Below are 15434 nucleotides of genomic sequence, written 5' to 3' on the forward strand. Positions count from 1 at the left end.
TGTGTTTCTCTTTTGTTCTGAAACTCCTCAACGGGCTGCAGCTCCCTTACTGCTGAAGGGGAAATGTCACATTTCAACACCAGCATTTTTCTCTGGTGTCTGCTGTGGACTGACACATTAGGACCAAAGCCAAGTTTCTTCCTGGATCCTGCGATGAGGGAGGGCCGCCACTGACTTTTGTTAATGGAACAATGACACCACAAACCCAATTACATCTATGACCCACTGAACCATATTGAAGTGGTCTGAATGAACAGAGAGCTTGAGCCAGAGCTTATTTTATCTACCTACTGCCAGCTCAACTATTTATTCTTTCAACCCCCCTTCCTCCCCCCTCCTGCTGACCTGCTGGTCACAAGTTTATCCCTTAAGTCAGCAGCCAAGCCTGTGGCTGACCATGGTGAGAAAACTTGAAACACACCGTGAGTTCTTTCCACATGCTCACAAGTAATTTTAATAAGAAATATTTCCAGCTTAAGTTAAGTTATGAAAAACAATGTTGAGTTGGGGTTAGGATAAAAATATTGAGTTGATTTCCTGCACCAGTAAAATTAAAAATATGTTTAAAAATGTGTAATCTGTCAAAAATAATCAAGAAAAGATTGTTAGTATCTACTTCTGAAAATTCAGTTTTGGAGTTTTTAAAGTCAAATTTGAGTGTTTCCAAAATCAATTCTCTAAAGGGGACCTTTGATGCTTTTGAAAGTGCATTAAAAACAAAATATCTGGATTTTTTTTTTTTACATAAACCTGTTCACTCCAATATAAATGACTTAACCTCACAACAGAAATAGCCAATATAGTTTGGTTTCAAAAGTGTTTTTAAAGCTGTGGTTGGATGTTTTCTTCTAAAATTAATGATTTAAGAACTCTATGAATTTGAAAAACCCTGCATTGACATCTCTAGTTATTGTAAAAATTAAAGTTGACTACTTCACTGCCTTTTGAGAGTTATTTTTACAACTCCCACGATAAACGAGGGACCACTATTGTCCCTCAAACAAGAGCTAACTAGAAAGGAACAAACAACTTTCACATCCTTGTGGAAGTCACCTATGTGACATTTTACAATCATTTCCCCTTTTCATGTTTTCCCTGCTGTCAGTTAAAAAAAAAAAAAACCTAGTGCCAAGTTTGTGCGCCAGAACCAAGCCCTCAGCTGCTGCTGGGCCAAAGCTCATTTGTTTCTCCGGTTGTGGTGACTCCTTGCTAAAGCAAAGCTTCTGGGAAAAACAAAACACAAGTGGACCAACAGACCAGTGTGAGAGCGGACTGTGGTTTAGTAAAGACACAAATGCTTCCCTGTTTGGTTCTGACTTACAGTACAGACCAAAGTTTGGACACACCTTCTCATTCAAAAGGTTTTCAAAACGCCATTCAGTTTGTGTCTTATACTGTAAACCCTTTTTTTTACCAGACAGAATCAGTTAAACACACCTGCTTTCCTTTTTTGGGACCAGAACATACAGTACAGACCAAAGGTTTGGACACACCTTCTCATTCAAATGGGTTTTCTTTATTTTCATGACTATGAAAATTGTAGAGTCATACTGAAGGCATGAAAACTGTTAAAATAACACATGTGGAATTATATACATAACATAAAAGTGTGAAACAACTGAAAATATGTCATATTGTAGATTTTTCATAGTAGCCACCTTTTGATAAGATTACTACTTTGCACACTCTTGGCATTCTCTTGATGAGCTTCCAGAGACCCTGAAATGTTTGTCACTTCACAGGTGTGCCCTGTCAGGTTTAATAAGTATGATTTCTTGCCTTATAAATGTGGTTGGGACCATCAGTTGTGTTGTGGAGAAGTCAGGTGGATACACAGCTGATAGTCCTACTGAATAGACTGTTGGAATTTGTATTGTGGCAAGAAAAAAACAGCTAAGTACAGAAAAACGAGTGGCCATCATTACTTTAAGAAATGAAGGTCAGTCAGTCTGAAAAATTGGGAAAACTTTGAAAGTGTCCCCAAGTGTCACAAAAACCATCAAGCACTGCAAAGAAACTGGCTCACATGTGGACCGCCCCAGGAAAGGAAGACCAAAAGTCACCTCTGCTGTGGAGGATAAGTTCATCAGAGTCAGCAGCCTCAGAAATGGCAGGTTAACAGCAGCTCAGATTAGAGAGCAGGAGAGAGTTCTAGCAGCAGACACATCTCTACAACAACTGTTCAAAGGAGACTGAGAATCAGGCCTTCATGGTAGAATATCTGCTAGGAAACCACTGCTAAAGAAAGGCAACAAGCAGAAGAGACACACAAGGAATGGACATTAGACCAGTGGAAATCTGTGCTTTGGTCTGATGAGTCCAAATTGGAGATTTTTGGTTCCAACCACTGTGTCTTTGCGCGACACAGAAAAGGTGAACGGATGGACTCTAGATACATGGTTCCCACCGTGAAGCATGGAGGAGGAGGTGTGATGGTGTGGGGGTGCTTTGCTGGTGACTCTGTTGGGGATTTATTCCAAATTGAAGGCATTCTGAACCAGCATGGCTACCACAGCATCTTGCAGTGGCATGTTATTCCATCCAGTTTCGGTTTAGTTGGACCATCATTTCTTTTTCAACAGGACAATACGGTGGCCCAGAAGGGTCACAACACAACACATTAACTTTATACACAACACACTAACTTTACACACAACACATTAACTTTACACACAACACACTAACTTTACACACAACACACTAACTTTACACACAACACACTAACTTTACACACAACAGATTAACTTTACACACAACACATTAACTTTACACACAACACATTAACTTAACACACAACACATTAACTCACAAAACAACACAATAACTCACAACACAACACAATAACTCACAACACAACACATTAACTCACAACACAACACAATAACTCACAACACAACACAATAACTCACAACACAACACATTAACTCATGGCCCAGAAGGGTCACAACACAACACATTAACTCACAACACAACACATTAACTCACAACGGAAGTAAAGCAGCAATTGAAGTGCTTTTATTCTGAAATTTCTACTGGGCTGAGCAGCTAACTACCTAACAGAAAGTAATGTCACAGTGAGCTGTGGAGGGAGCTGGACGTGCGCTCCTCTCCTCTCCTTTTTTCCGCTCCGTCCTCTCACACAGGCACGTGCAGTCCCCAACACACACGGACACACAGGACGGAGCGGAAAAAAGGAGAGGAGAGGAGCGCGCGTGCAGCGACAGAGGGGGGTGTCAGAGCGGAGGGAGGAGTGTGTGTTCATATTGTGTGTGTTTAGAGGAAGGAGAACCGTAGTAAAGACAAAGTTTCTGGCAACACTGCTGCTAGCTTCTCTTGTAGCAATAACATGCTCCCTCCACAGCTCACTGTGACATTACTTTCTGTTAGGTAGTTAGCTGCTCAGCCCAGTAGAAATTTCAGAATAAAAGCACTTCAATTGCTGCTTTACTTCCGTTGTGAGTTAATGTGTTGTGAGGTAAGTTAATGTGTTGTGTTGTGACCCTTCTGGGCCATGAGTTAATGTGTTGTGTTGTGAGTTAATGTGTTGTGTTGTGAGTTATTGTGTTGTGTTGTGAGTTAATGTGTTGTGTTGTGAGTTATTGTGTTGTGTTGTGAGTTAATGTGTTGTGTTGTGAGTTAATGTGTTGTGTTGTGAGCTATTGTGTTGTGTTGTGAGTTAATGTGTTGTGTGTTAAGTTAATGTGTTGTGTGTAAAGTTAATGTGTTGTGTGTAAAGTTAATGTGTTGTGTGTAAAGTTAGTGTGTTGTGTGTAAAGTTAGTGTGTTGTGTATATAGTTAATGTGTTGTGTGTAAAGTTAGTGTGTTGTGTATAAAGTTAATGTGTTGTGTTGTGACCCTTCTGGGCCACCGTAGGACAATGACCCCAAACACACCTCCAGGCTGTATAAGGGCTATTTGACCAAGAAGTAGAGTGATGGGGGGCTGCGCCAGAGGACCTGGCCTCCACAGTCACCTGACCTGAACCCAATGGAGATGGTTTGGGGTGAGCTGGACCGCAGAGTGAAGGCAAAAGGGCCAACAAGTGCTAAGCATTCTGGGAAATCCTTCAAGACTGTTGGAAGACCATTTCAGGTGACTACCTCTGGAAGCTCATCAAGTCAATGCCAAGAGTGTGCAAAGCAGTAATCAAAGCAAAAGGTGGCTACTATGAAGAACAATATGACATATTTTCAGTTGTTTCACACTTTTTTGTTATGTATATAATTCCACATGTGTTATTTTAACAGTTTTCATGCCTTCAGTGTGAATCTACAATTTTCATGGTCATGAAAAGAAAGAAAACCCCTTTGAATGAGAAGGTGTGTCCAAACCTTGGTCTGTACTGTATTTTTCTGTTCCCAAAAAGGAAAGCAGGTGTGTTTAACTGATTCTGTGTATTAAAAAAAAAGGGTTTACAGTATAAGACACAAAATGAATGGCGTCTTGTGAGCACGCCATGTCTTGAAACAGAACCCTCACCCAAAACCAGTCCCCTCTCAGCCTCGTGTTCTTTGTGTCCTCCTGGACCCTCACAGTGAAAGCTACGATTCAATCTGCATTTTTGTAACGAGCAAGGAAAATCAATGAATGAATAAAACATCCACTCGGAATTGGATGCAGGGAGTCGACAGGCTGGTTGATGGAAGTAAATCAGAACTTTGACCTACATCTGCAGCGAAACAAACCAAGAATCAGGATGGATGTAAAAAAGAGGAAGGGGTGAAGCAGACGGGCCCTCACTCGGGACATCCGTCATCCCCCTCGTTAGCATCTTCGCACACCACCACACCACCACACCACCACCACACACACACGCACACATCCAAACACAAGCCGGACAGCTTGCTGGGCCAGATGGCCTCTTGCAGGAGCAGAGCGAAGTGGGGCCGGCTTGGTTTGTGAATTACGATGTCCGTCCCTTTTGACCTGATGCAGCACATGGATCACAGAGGGGCTGGACGGGGATGAGATCACCATGTGTGGTGTGGGGGTGGTGTGACTGTGGGTGCAGGGGCAGATTTCACATCGGATGTCAGACAAATGTTTGACTTCTCCGGTTGGAGAAAAAGCAGAACTGTGGTTTTAAGTAACCTCCTTTCTTAAGTTACTTAAAGTTCGTAGATTCGGAGGTTACTCCCTTTGTATCACATTCTTTTTTACTCTAGGATGTTCATGACATGTCTCTCCAGTAAAGAAAAGGCAGGTGGGTGTGGCGCCAAAGGAGCCGACTCATCACAGCTTGTGTTTCAGCGTGCCTTCTTTGTCCTGTCTTTCCTAATTTAACCGTGATGGATGAGCCTGCATATGTAAACAGTACCTCCTTCTTACACTCAGTTCCTTTTGTTTGTATTTATATTTCAAAATTTGTTTAACATCTGAAGACTTTTGTGTTAAAATGTTGCTTTTAGGTTAGGGAAATTATTAAAATCTGGCTTAGAAATTAATCTGACGGCAGATCTCATTGACTTTTCATGTTTTTAAAATGTCCAATTTCTTAGAAGTACACAGAATGGAAAGAAAAGATTAATTAAAAAAATGTTGGGCATACATTTTGAATATTTAAACAAGATTTTCTAATATTTCTTTAAATTTGAGGAAAACATAATTTTTTATTGGCATGTTCATTTCATTAAATTCCAAATAATTTACACATTTAATCACTGGATTGATAAATATTCAAAGAGCATTCCTGTCAACTTTGAGCTTAATTTTCTTAATATATGTCCTCCATTTTGTGAAAAATGCCACAAGAACATGTTAAAAACACCAAAAATACCATTTTCATCAGAGTAGGTCTTCAAAAATAAAAATTCAAACAAAAACGGTGCCTTTAAAAAAATAATATCAAAAGTTATTGCTAAATTAAAGGAGAGTAATCTTTCAAGTACTTTATGAGCTATAAATTTAAGGAAGGACAATCTTTTTATCATTTATCATTTATTTATGAGCCGTTTATAGGACCTTTAGGTCCTAAATAAAGCAAAAACGTAGCAACAGCAGGGGAGAAATGCATAAAGCTGAGGCATATTTATGAGCTATGCAGCTCAGATGCTGTAAGTGGTGCCATGAATATTTTATCTGGGATAGTAGCTGCAAGATCTAGATATCATGAAGTCCAATTACTGCTTTTACCATTTTTCAGCAAAAGATAAAGTAATATTTAATATATAAATATATCTTAAATTTTAAAATACAAATTGACTTTACAGCTTTTTATTCTTTGGATGTTTGCACAAGGATTAATATTTGGCCTTGTGTAAAGTCATCCGTTGAAACGCAAATTTAATATTTTAGAAAAAAGTACAAATTGTTCATAAATGTTTACCTATTATGATGGTTAAACACCTAAAGCTAATTTGATCTAAGACTGCAGTTATGGAAGCTGTTGTAACCAGATCTGTTCTGTTGTAGTTGTATTTACCTACATTTGTATCAATGCATTGGTGATTTTCAAAATAAAATGGCAAATGCCGTTTTATTAATTTTCTCTTTTATAATCTCATTTGATATCTGATAGAGCAGTGTGCCGTGGAACACTAGTGTGCCGTGGGAGATGGCCAAGCGTGCCGTGGGAAATTGCCCTCATTAACTGATCTAAAAACATTTCCCATCTCCAGGATACCAGCTCTTTGTTCATCCAAACAGGCCCTGATAAAACACTGGGTAGTTAGAAATATGAAAGATCAAAAAATATTTTTTTCTTTGTGTTTATTTGATTAAATTTTGATAAGAAAGACGGTACCGTGATTTAGCCGTAGCGTCAGCTGTTTTTGTAAAGGTCCCGCCCCTTTAACTGTCTCCACCAATCATTCTTGGATGCTTAATCACATATCATCAGTCTGACCAATCAGAAGTGGTCAAAGTCTTCACTTCCTTGTTTCGATTCTGCTCCTAAAGTTGCTTAGTTCCAACATAAAGACCAGCTAAAGCTCGTCTTTAGCAGTGAAGCTTTGCGTGGGATCAGGTGTCAGACCGTGGAACAAGTGAACAAAACAATGAAGCTCAGAGACCCGAGTCTGCCTGGCGTTCGGCGGCGGTTTGCATGATGCATTGGGTTAAAGTGACAGCATCTCAGCACACAATGACTCTTCCTTTGAAATCTTGAAACCACAACGAACACACATCAAGCAGTTTTTAAATCTTCTAACTGAACTTTTATTACATCTTTTAGAAAAAACAGCTGCAGTTTCCAGCTTTTTCTGCCACAATTATCAAATGCATGTGAGATTGTGGAGGGACTGTAGATCAATACAGACTATGAATTTCTGTTTATTATTTTTTTATTTTATGTTTCTGTGCTGGTGTGCCGCAGGATTTTTATCAAGGTTAAAGTGTGCCGTGGCTCAAAAAAGGTTAAAAAACACTGTGATAGAGATGGCAAAACTGATCCTTTTTAAAATAAAAAAAAATAAAAAAAGCTATCCAGAATTTTGGCTTTTAGAGCTGGTTCCCATCTAGGTTGCTTCAGGCAGGATGAGAAGCAATCGGAGCATGGAGAACGGTCAGATTACATAAGCATCCTCTTTAGGAAAGCTTCCGTGCCTCAATGGATGTGCTGGATGCATTAGTTTTAATCTTCTTCTTTCTCAGTTCGAGAGCTTTAGAACTAAACTAAGTAAGCACTGTAACTCTGAAAGATCATGTTGTGGTGACTGATCTCTTGCAGGTCTTCTTGTTAAACAGAATCTAAATAATACATTTCAATTGAATTTATATTTATAGCCTGCTTCTCTTTGGGTGTTGCAGTGCCAGCTTTCCCAGGCTCTGAATGGGGTCTCAGACAAAGCTAAAGATGCCAAGGAGTTCCTGGTTCAGCTCAAGAACATGCTTCAGCAGATACAGGTATGAAGTCTACTCACCATGTTATATTTATATATATATCAAACAAAGCAAAACTGGCCTTTACACTTGGGATCAGGAGGATAAGTCAACAAAAACTCCACATTCTGATGCCCTTGTGTGTATTTTTTCCCTGTAGTCTTTGCTGAAGTACAGATTAAAGTCTGTTTGGAAGATTGATTTATTTTTCAGCAGCACGTGCAGACTGTTGAGGGATAAAGGCTCTTTAACAAAAATGGAGCCTTACTCTGTCTGACAGCTGGGGAGATTGATGGATAAAGAGAAAAAAATGAGAGCAGAGTCGGGGAAAGATTTGCAGTTTCCCTGAGGGGACGAGGAAAGACTACAAACCTCTCAATCTAACACTTGGTCCTCTGTGCAGTCTGCCTAAAAATTCTACTTTATTGCCACAAAAACAATCCAAAATAAACCTGAATGCTGTCTGTGAATAAAGAAATTAGATCTTTTGTGATCTAAATGGTATAATGATGTGGTCAAAACTAAATAAATTTATTACACACAAACACTCGCAAACACACTCAGTGATAAACAAACTAGCACGTGAATAAAGTTTAACAGCTTCAGAATTTTCACCAATTAAATTAAGTTGCATAGAACCAAAGTTAGCAAGAAAATAATACTTTTTTTTATTATAAAAAGTATCTCTTTCTTATTGAAAATATTGTGTGCCAATTATTTTTAAATGTTGGGGGTTGATGGCACATGTTGATGCAACGTTAGCACCCAGAAGTATTGAAATGCCATATTTAGCAAGTATTGCAAAATTAGTGGCAAAGTTATGGGGCCATGAAAAATCAACATTGTGATCTTTTAAGTGTATTATAATGTTGATTCCTTACAAAAAACAACTCTAAAGCAGAATTTTAATCCATTCACACATTTCTGAGTCTTCCTCTAAAAACCTGCTCTCTGAGCAGCAGCCCCTCCCAACCCATTAAAACGTTCGGGTCCTCACATTGTGACGTAGATACGTGAGAACAGCCCCTTCCAGGAAGAGTCTGCACTGCCAGCTCCGCCCCCAGGCTAACACACATGTTTTCTCCACAGAGCGGTGTGGCAAAGGTAATATATTATCATAAACGTAGATTTACTCTGAAAGGCTTCAGAATAGCATGATATAGGTTGGTCTACTACTTTGAAATATCCCAATAAAGTAAGTTTGCTAATGGTAAATTTAGCTTGTTAGCTCTGTTAAAATATTTGTAAATATAAAAAAAAGGACTGTAATCCTAAAGTAAGCATGGAACTTCTTTAAAAAAAAACTTAAATAAAGTAACATTCTTGTGTTAAAGTTAACATGCTGCTTTTTTTAGATTGTGACACACCAACAAAAACAACTCTAGACGTCACAGTTGGTTAAGTGCGGCACTGGCACGCAGGAAATAAGGGTCTGATTCCCAGGGTGAGAACTATCCAGTGTGAGTCCTTGGGCAAGACCCTCCACGCCACTGCTCACCTATGTAGCCACAAGGGGGCCCATTTCTTCCTGTGCCGGTCCCCAGCCCAGATAAAATACAGGGTTGTGTCAGGAAGGGCATGTGGTGTAACAATCTCTGCTAAACCACCTGTGAATCAGTGAAAACTGATTTGTTGAGGCGACTCATGATGGGATATGCTGAAACAAAAACATTTTTAGTGTCATGTTGATATTCACATCAACGGTGTTGTTTTTCTTCGTAGGAGAATGGAGTGGAGTTTGAAGCTTGCTTTGTGGCACAGTGCGATTCTCTGATTGAGGCGCTGACCAGACAGAAGGCTAAACTCCTCACCAAAGTCACAAAGGAGAAGGAGTACAAACTGAAGGTACGATTGTGAGATGTTTGTCCACGGAGTTTTAGAAACTGAATTACGCTTCACCATCTAATCTAACACATCTAACACAATCTAACAAGGTCATCTTTGTTATATTTGTAATGTTGACTAAAATGCAAAAAAAGAGAAAATGCAAAGTGTTTGTTTTTATTAAACACCATATTACCATCTAGAAAAAGCTTATAATTTATGTCAAAGTTAAGTTTAGTTCTGCTTGACCTATTTTAGCATAATTTCTACAATGATGGTTTCATTTAGTAATTTAGTAGCCTATGTGAAGCATTTATTGGTAGCCCAACTTCTTTTCCATTTCTCTCTTTTGTTTTGATAGTTTAGATCAAAAATCTTTTTTATTTTTTTTATTTTTGAACAGTGATCCTTTTTATAGCTATTAGCAGAAATTTAGAGTTTCAACAGGTTAACAAAGGCTTTTTTTATTTAGATTAATGGTGTTATACTTAACCATAACCTTCCTAACATGCTAGAGAGGCAAATTATAATCAAATAGATGTGAAAAACCTGTGTGGGTGTAAACTTTGAAAGTGACTAACAATGAAAGTGATGTGGGAAAATAATAGTAGGGAAACTAAAATGAATTATTAGGAGGAAAGTTCAAATACTTTTTAATTAAACTATGAAACAACATTTTTTAAGTTAAGTTAGAAAAACAAGTTTTTTTGTGGTCTGTCTTTCTGTTTTTTATTTGCACGTTTCCTTTTTCATGATAATTTGTTTCAAAATTACAAACATATGTATCCATGAAAACAAGGAAGAATCTGGCTCAGGTTGTTATAGAGATGGCGGCTGTTTGGTAAGGGGGACCAGCGTCTTTTTCACAGACATGTGGAGCAAGTTTTTCAATGTGCATAAATGAGCTCCGCAAATGTCAGGAGAACAGAAAATAAATGCAAGATTTACTAAACGGCTTCTCCTCGTATGTCATTATGTTTACACAGGGTGGTGGGATGGAGGGGGGGGGGGGGGGGTAGGTATAACGTGATCTGCAAGAAATTTTCCATCAGCAAATAATGAAAGTGTTTTTAATTAATTTCCTCCATGGTCGTTTCATGGTTAGACAGGGATTCAGCAAACGCTTCATGGTCTTCAGTTTTAGTTTAGGCAGCACTTGTCAGGTGAATATTTGATTGTAATCTAATCAGAAAAGGATGGTAATCACCAAAAACTGTGGTTAATTATCTCTCAGATTCATTAAAACCCCTGCCTCCTGGGAAATGTATCTAAGATTCACTGAATTTAGAAAACCTTTTAGTCAAACATTTTTTCTACGTTTTCTGCTTCTAAAAAGGTTTGTTTCAATTTTGTGCTCTAAAATGCAAAATGTTGGACTGTAACCATCAACTAACAGTCTCTATTAGGCTCTATTTGAGACATTAGACATCGTCTGAGCCTGTTTTTTTAACTGTTTATTTTGATCTACTTATTAATAGATGACGTTCATTTGAAATCAGTCAACAACCTCAACATGTGGTTTGTGTCTTCTACAGGTGGTGCGTGATCAGATCACACACTGTACCATGAAGCTGCGGCAGACCACCGGCATGATGGAGTACTGCTTAGAGGTCCTTAAGGAGAACGATCCCAGTGGATATCTGCAGGTTTATGACCCACTATAGCCCACTTAAAGGAGCACACGTTCACAGAATATGTTCAGCATTTTCACACACGTCCCGTCAAGCGAATACAACAATGAATGGATCTTGCCTAAACATTTGAACATTTTGTGTTGCACTACCTTTGGCAGAAAATGTTCAGGCTTTGGTGTGGTTTTATTTGTAAAAGCTTTTTTTCCCAAAAACTCTTTTCATTTAAAAAAAACTTGTGGTTCACTTTTGTATTGGACTTCTTTTCGGACAATTTATATAGCGCTAATGGAATTCCCTCCGTGGAAACAGTTTAGAAATTTATTAGACTTGTTTCTAAAGTACAATACATCTCTGCTAAAACTTAAATAAGACCTTAGTGTCCAGGATGACATTACACCACTAAATAAATATATAAATCATTAATAATTTAACTGTTATGACCAAAGTATTTCATTCATTCATTCATCTTCTAAACCCGATTTGTCCCTTTCGGGGTCTCGGGGCCGCCGGAGCCTATCTCGGCCAATCGTGGGCAAAGGACCGGTCGCCAGTCTGTCGCAGACAAAAATAATAATAATAATGGATTAGATTTATCTGCGCTTTTCCAGACACTAAAAGCGCGTACAATGTGTCCTTTATTCATTCACTCCTCATTCATACTTGGTGATGGTAACTACTGATGCAGCCTCAGCTGCCCTGGGGCAGACTGACAGAGGCGTGGCTGCCAGTTCGCGCCTACGGCTCCTCTCACCATCACCGGGACATTCATACACATTCACACACCAGTGGACCACTGGATACAACAACAGTTGACTGGGGCCGGAGCGGGGATCGAACCGCTGACCCATCATTGGACGACCTGCTTAACCGCTTGAGCCAGTGACGCTAAATTTTTGTGACTCTAAATTATTTACACGTTTTTTAAAGCTTTTTTAAAAAACTAATTTTCTAGAATGATTTTCAACTTGTTTTATATGCAGCTATGAAAGACAAGAATATCCATATGGAAAAATACTTTCTTCAGCTCGTTTTCTCAAGAAAACAAAATTCCTTTCCCTCAGATAATAAGATCTTAAGTGGTTATCTAGAAAAAAAACTTTATTTCATTATCTGAAGAAAAGATTGGTTTTCTTAAAATAACAAAATAATATGTCATTATCCTGAGAAAACACGTGATGATTTTATTCCGTTATCACAAGAAATATGCGACCTTGGGAGCATTTCGGGGCAGGCAACTCTGGCAGGTTTTACTTCGGTTACTCCGCCAGGGCGGTTCAGTTAATCAACTCACCTGTGCAGCGTCCTATTTAAGTCCAGGTGTGTAAGCTGTTCATCCTTCTTTACTGAAGCGCCTACATTTGTCGCCCCACCCTCCCACCCGGCTTCCACCTGTGAGCTCCGTTAGAGTAGTTATTACCCAAAAATTTATGGAAACTTTTCTCATGGAATTGCACGGAGTCTTATGCCAAACTAAAGGAATGTGAAATACTGACTAGAGGAATGTGAAACTCAAAGTTAAAGGAATGTGAAATGCCAACTCGAGGAATGTGAAATGCAAAGTTAAAGGAATGTGAAAGCAAAACTAAAAGATGAGAAAATTAATATTACTACTGCAAGAGTTGTCTGACTGAAATACAATTTTCTCAAGATAAGGAGATATTAAGTGATCTTCTTGAGAAAAAAAGCGATGATTGAGATCTATTATCTCAAGAAAACATTTAGGTTTTTTTGAGAGAACAAAGATATTAAGTTGTCATCTCGAGAAAATGAGTTGAAAAAATATTAGCAGAAATAGTAGCTTCAAATTTGAATATTTCATAAGTTGGTGATGGCTGGTTAAATGGTTTGTCTTCCATTCTCATCAGCACCGCCAAGAGTGTAACCTGTGTAATTGCATTTAATTAAAGAAATGATGCAAAAGTATGCAATATCGGCTATCCTGTTACCTGTATATGGAATTATTATAAAAATGGATATTGCTCATATTATAAAGTTATAACAGCATTTCCAGAGTCAGGCTCTTTCGTATCAGTAAGTTCAGTTATGTAGAGGATGAGGGGGGCGGAGCTTCACCTCCTTCGGCTTTGTGTGTCCACAGATCTCAGATGCCCTGATCAAGCGTGTCACGTCCTCACAGGACCAGTGGGTCAAGGGGGCGCTGGAGCCCAAGGTCAGCTCTGACTTTGACCTTGTCCTCAACACGGACTCGCTCCTCCAAACCATCCTGCAGCTGGACTTCTGCCACGGCAAAGGTGAGCTCCATCGCAACAACCAAAGCGTCCTGACTTTCACTTTCAAGCATCTCCTTTGCTTCTCATGTTCTGCTCATGCAACATTAAAAAAAAACTCCTTCTGCTGCAGTCCCAGTGTTACGCTCATGAATCCATGTTTGTTTTGATGTGTAATCAACATGATGCATATTTCATGCATTTCATGCTGCTCCAGCAGCAGAAAGAGGTTGTTTTTCTTGTAGATGAGCAGTCAGCAGAGCTCTCTAATGATCTCTTTATTTGTGTGTCAAATTGATTACCAGATCTAATTACAGAAAAGAAAACATATAGTATGTTTGAAATAACAGGAAGTAGAATTCTTCAGCCCTGAGGACATGTGGCTGTGAGGCAAGAACACCTGCTGGCCGTCTGTCAGGTCAGCATGCACTTCAGTGAGCCTCTCTGTAATCTGAGTTGCAGTCAGCTTTGTAAGGAAGAAATGTGGCTTTGATCATCCGGCCTTTGTTCACCCAGGCTGGTGACATGAAACTCATTTCCTCACCTCTCACATCCCACAGAACAAAGCAACAGAGTTGAAAGGCTAACGGCGTCTCTGCTGATTTACTGTTTTGCATCCTGAGCAGCACCATGATGCAGCAGGCAGTCTGGTCCAATGAAACGGAGATTTGTCATAAAAATGGGCACAATGCTCAGCTTCAGTATGTTGTCTGAGGGATTCAGTCTAGTTCAGAGGTCTGTAACCTTTAACGCCAAAAGAGCCTATTGGTCTAATTTCATACTGACCAAAACCCAGCGAGAGCCGCAAATTCCCACTTAAAAAATTAGATTTTATTTTTGTTTTTCTGGTCATTTAGCTATTCATTTATTAAATTTAGCTTTATAGTAATTGAAATGTAACAGTTTTATAATTTTCTATAATAATTTTCTACATTAACTTTTTTTTACTTTTGACGGCATATGCAAGTTCCTTTCAAAATAAAATGCAGCCTCTGTCAAATATGAGCAGATTTACGTGAATTAAATATTCAATAAAGGTAAACATGATATTCTATTATCATGGCATTCTCCTACTTTGTCTCCTTTTATTATCATATATAAACACGACAACGCATAAACAATATAAACATGAATATAATTATAGGACAAATATCTATATGTGAAATGTAGTTATGTGCTTTAAAGCCCCACTCTGATGATCCTGTGATCTATTTTCAAAGTGTTTGCAGTGGTCTCTTATCATGATTATGCTGTTTTTAGACAAAATCCAAAAAACCTGTGTTGTTTTCTTGGACATAGGCAAGGCAAGGCAAGTTTATTTGTATAGCAAACATAGTCACAGCAGAGCTGCAGTAGTAATTTGCCTCTCGAGTTGTGGGCTGGACCGTTGGCATTGAGCAACCTTGCCCCCCTTCCCGGCCCCCATAACTGAGACTTCTTTGTTTACATTGTCTCTTGCTCTCTTACAGACCCTCACATACCCCAACCTAATGTTAATGGTACAAGGAAAATAGCGAGCAATATTGAAACTATGTTCTTTATCCCTTGTGCTATCCTAGGCACTTTAACATTGGGAGTTGGGTCATCTAGACCCACTAGACAGTGCTCTGAACCTTTTTTCTTCAATGATTTGTGATCTTCACTGGTGTCCATGGATTACATGAAATCTTTCCACCTTTATCCACCTTTGTCATGGTAGAAATAACACGTCAATGTAAGGGTGGGGTCATCTAAGATAGCACAAGGCTTAAATATGTAAGCCACCAAGAAGTCAGGTCGCTGGAGTTAGCCAAGTACGACGGGTGCGGATGCAACTCTGGACCCCCCCCATCAGCTAACGCCTAGCAGCTGCCTCAGAACTGGTGGGGATCAGGGGAATCCAGCTGTTTAATTAAAACAAAGTCTTGGCAGCGGGCGCTGACCATGGTG

General features: G+C 39.1%; 1 protein-coding gene across 2 annotated transcripts in view; it reads left to right on the top strand.

Moving 5' to 3' along the window:
* trim67 (tripartite motif containing 67) overlaps positions 1-15434 on the top strand; it is a 47191-nt gene that overhangs the window by 16759 nt on the left and 14998 nt on the right. For both annotated transcript variants that reach the window (XM_023952765.2, XM_023952766.2), the window contains exons 2-5: positions 7748-7843; positions 9542-9664; positions 11179-11289; positions 13376-13529. In XM_023952765.2, the coding sequence (XP_023808533.1) occupies positions 7748-7843; positions 9542-9664; positions 11179-11289; positions 13376-13529 (484 nt within the window). The remainder of the gene's footprint in view (positions 1-7747; positions 7844-9541; positions 9665-11178; positions 11290-13375; positions 13530-15434) is intronic.

The sequence above is a fragment of the Oryzias latipes genome, chromosome 24 (genome assembly GCF_053564925.1).
Source record: "Oryzias latipes strain Hd-rR chromosome 24, Olatipes_Hd-rR_3.1".
NCBI lineage: Eukaryota > Metazoa > Chordata > Actinopteri > Beloniformes > Adrianichthyidae > Oryzias > Oryzias latipes.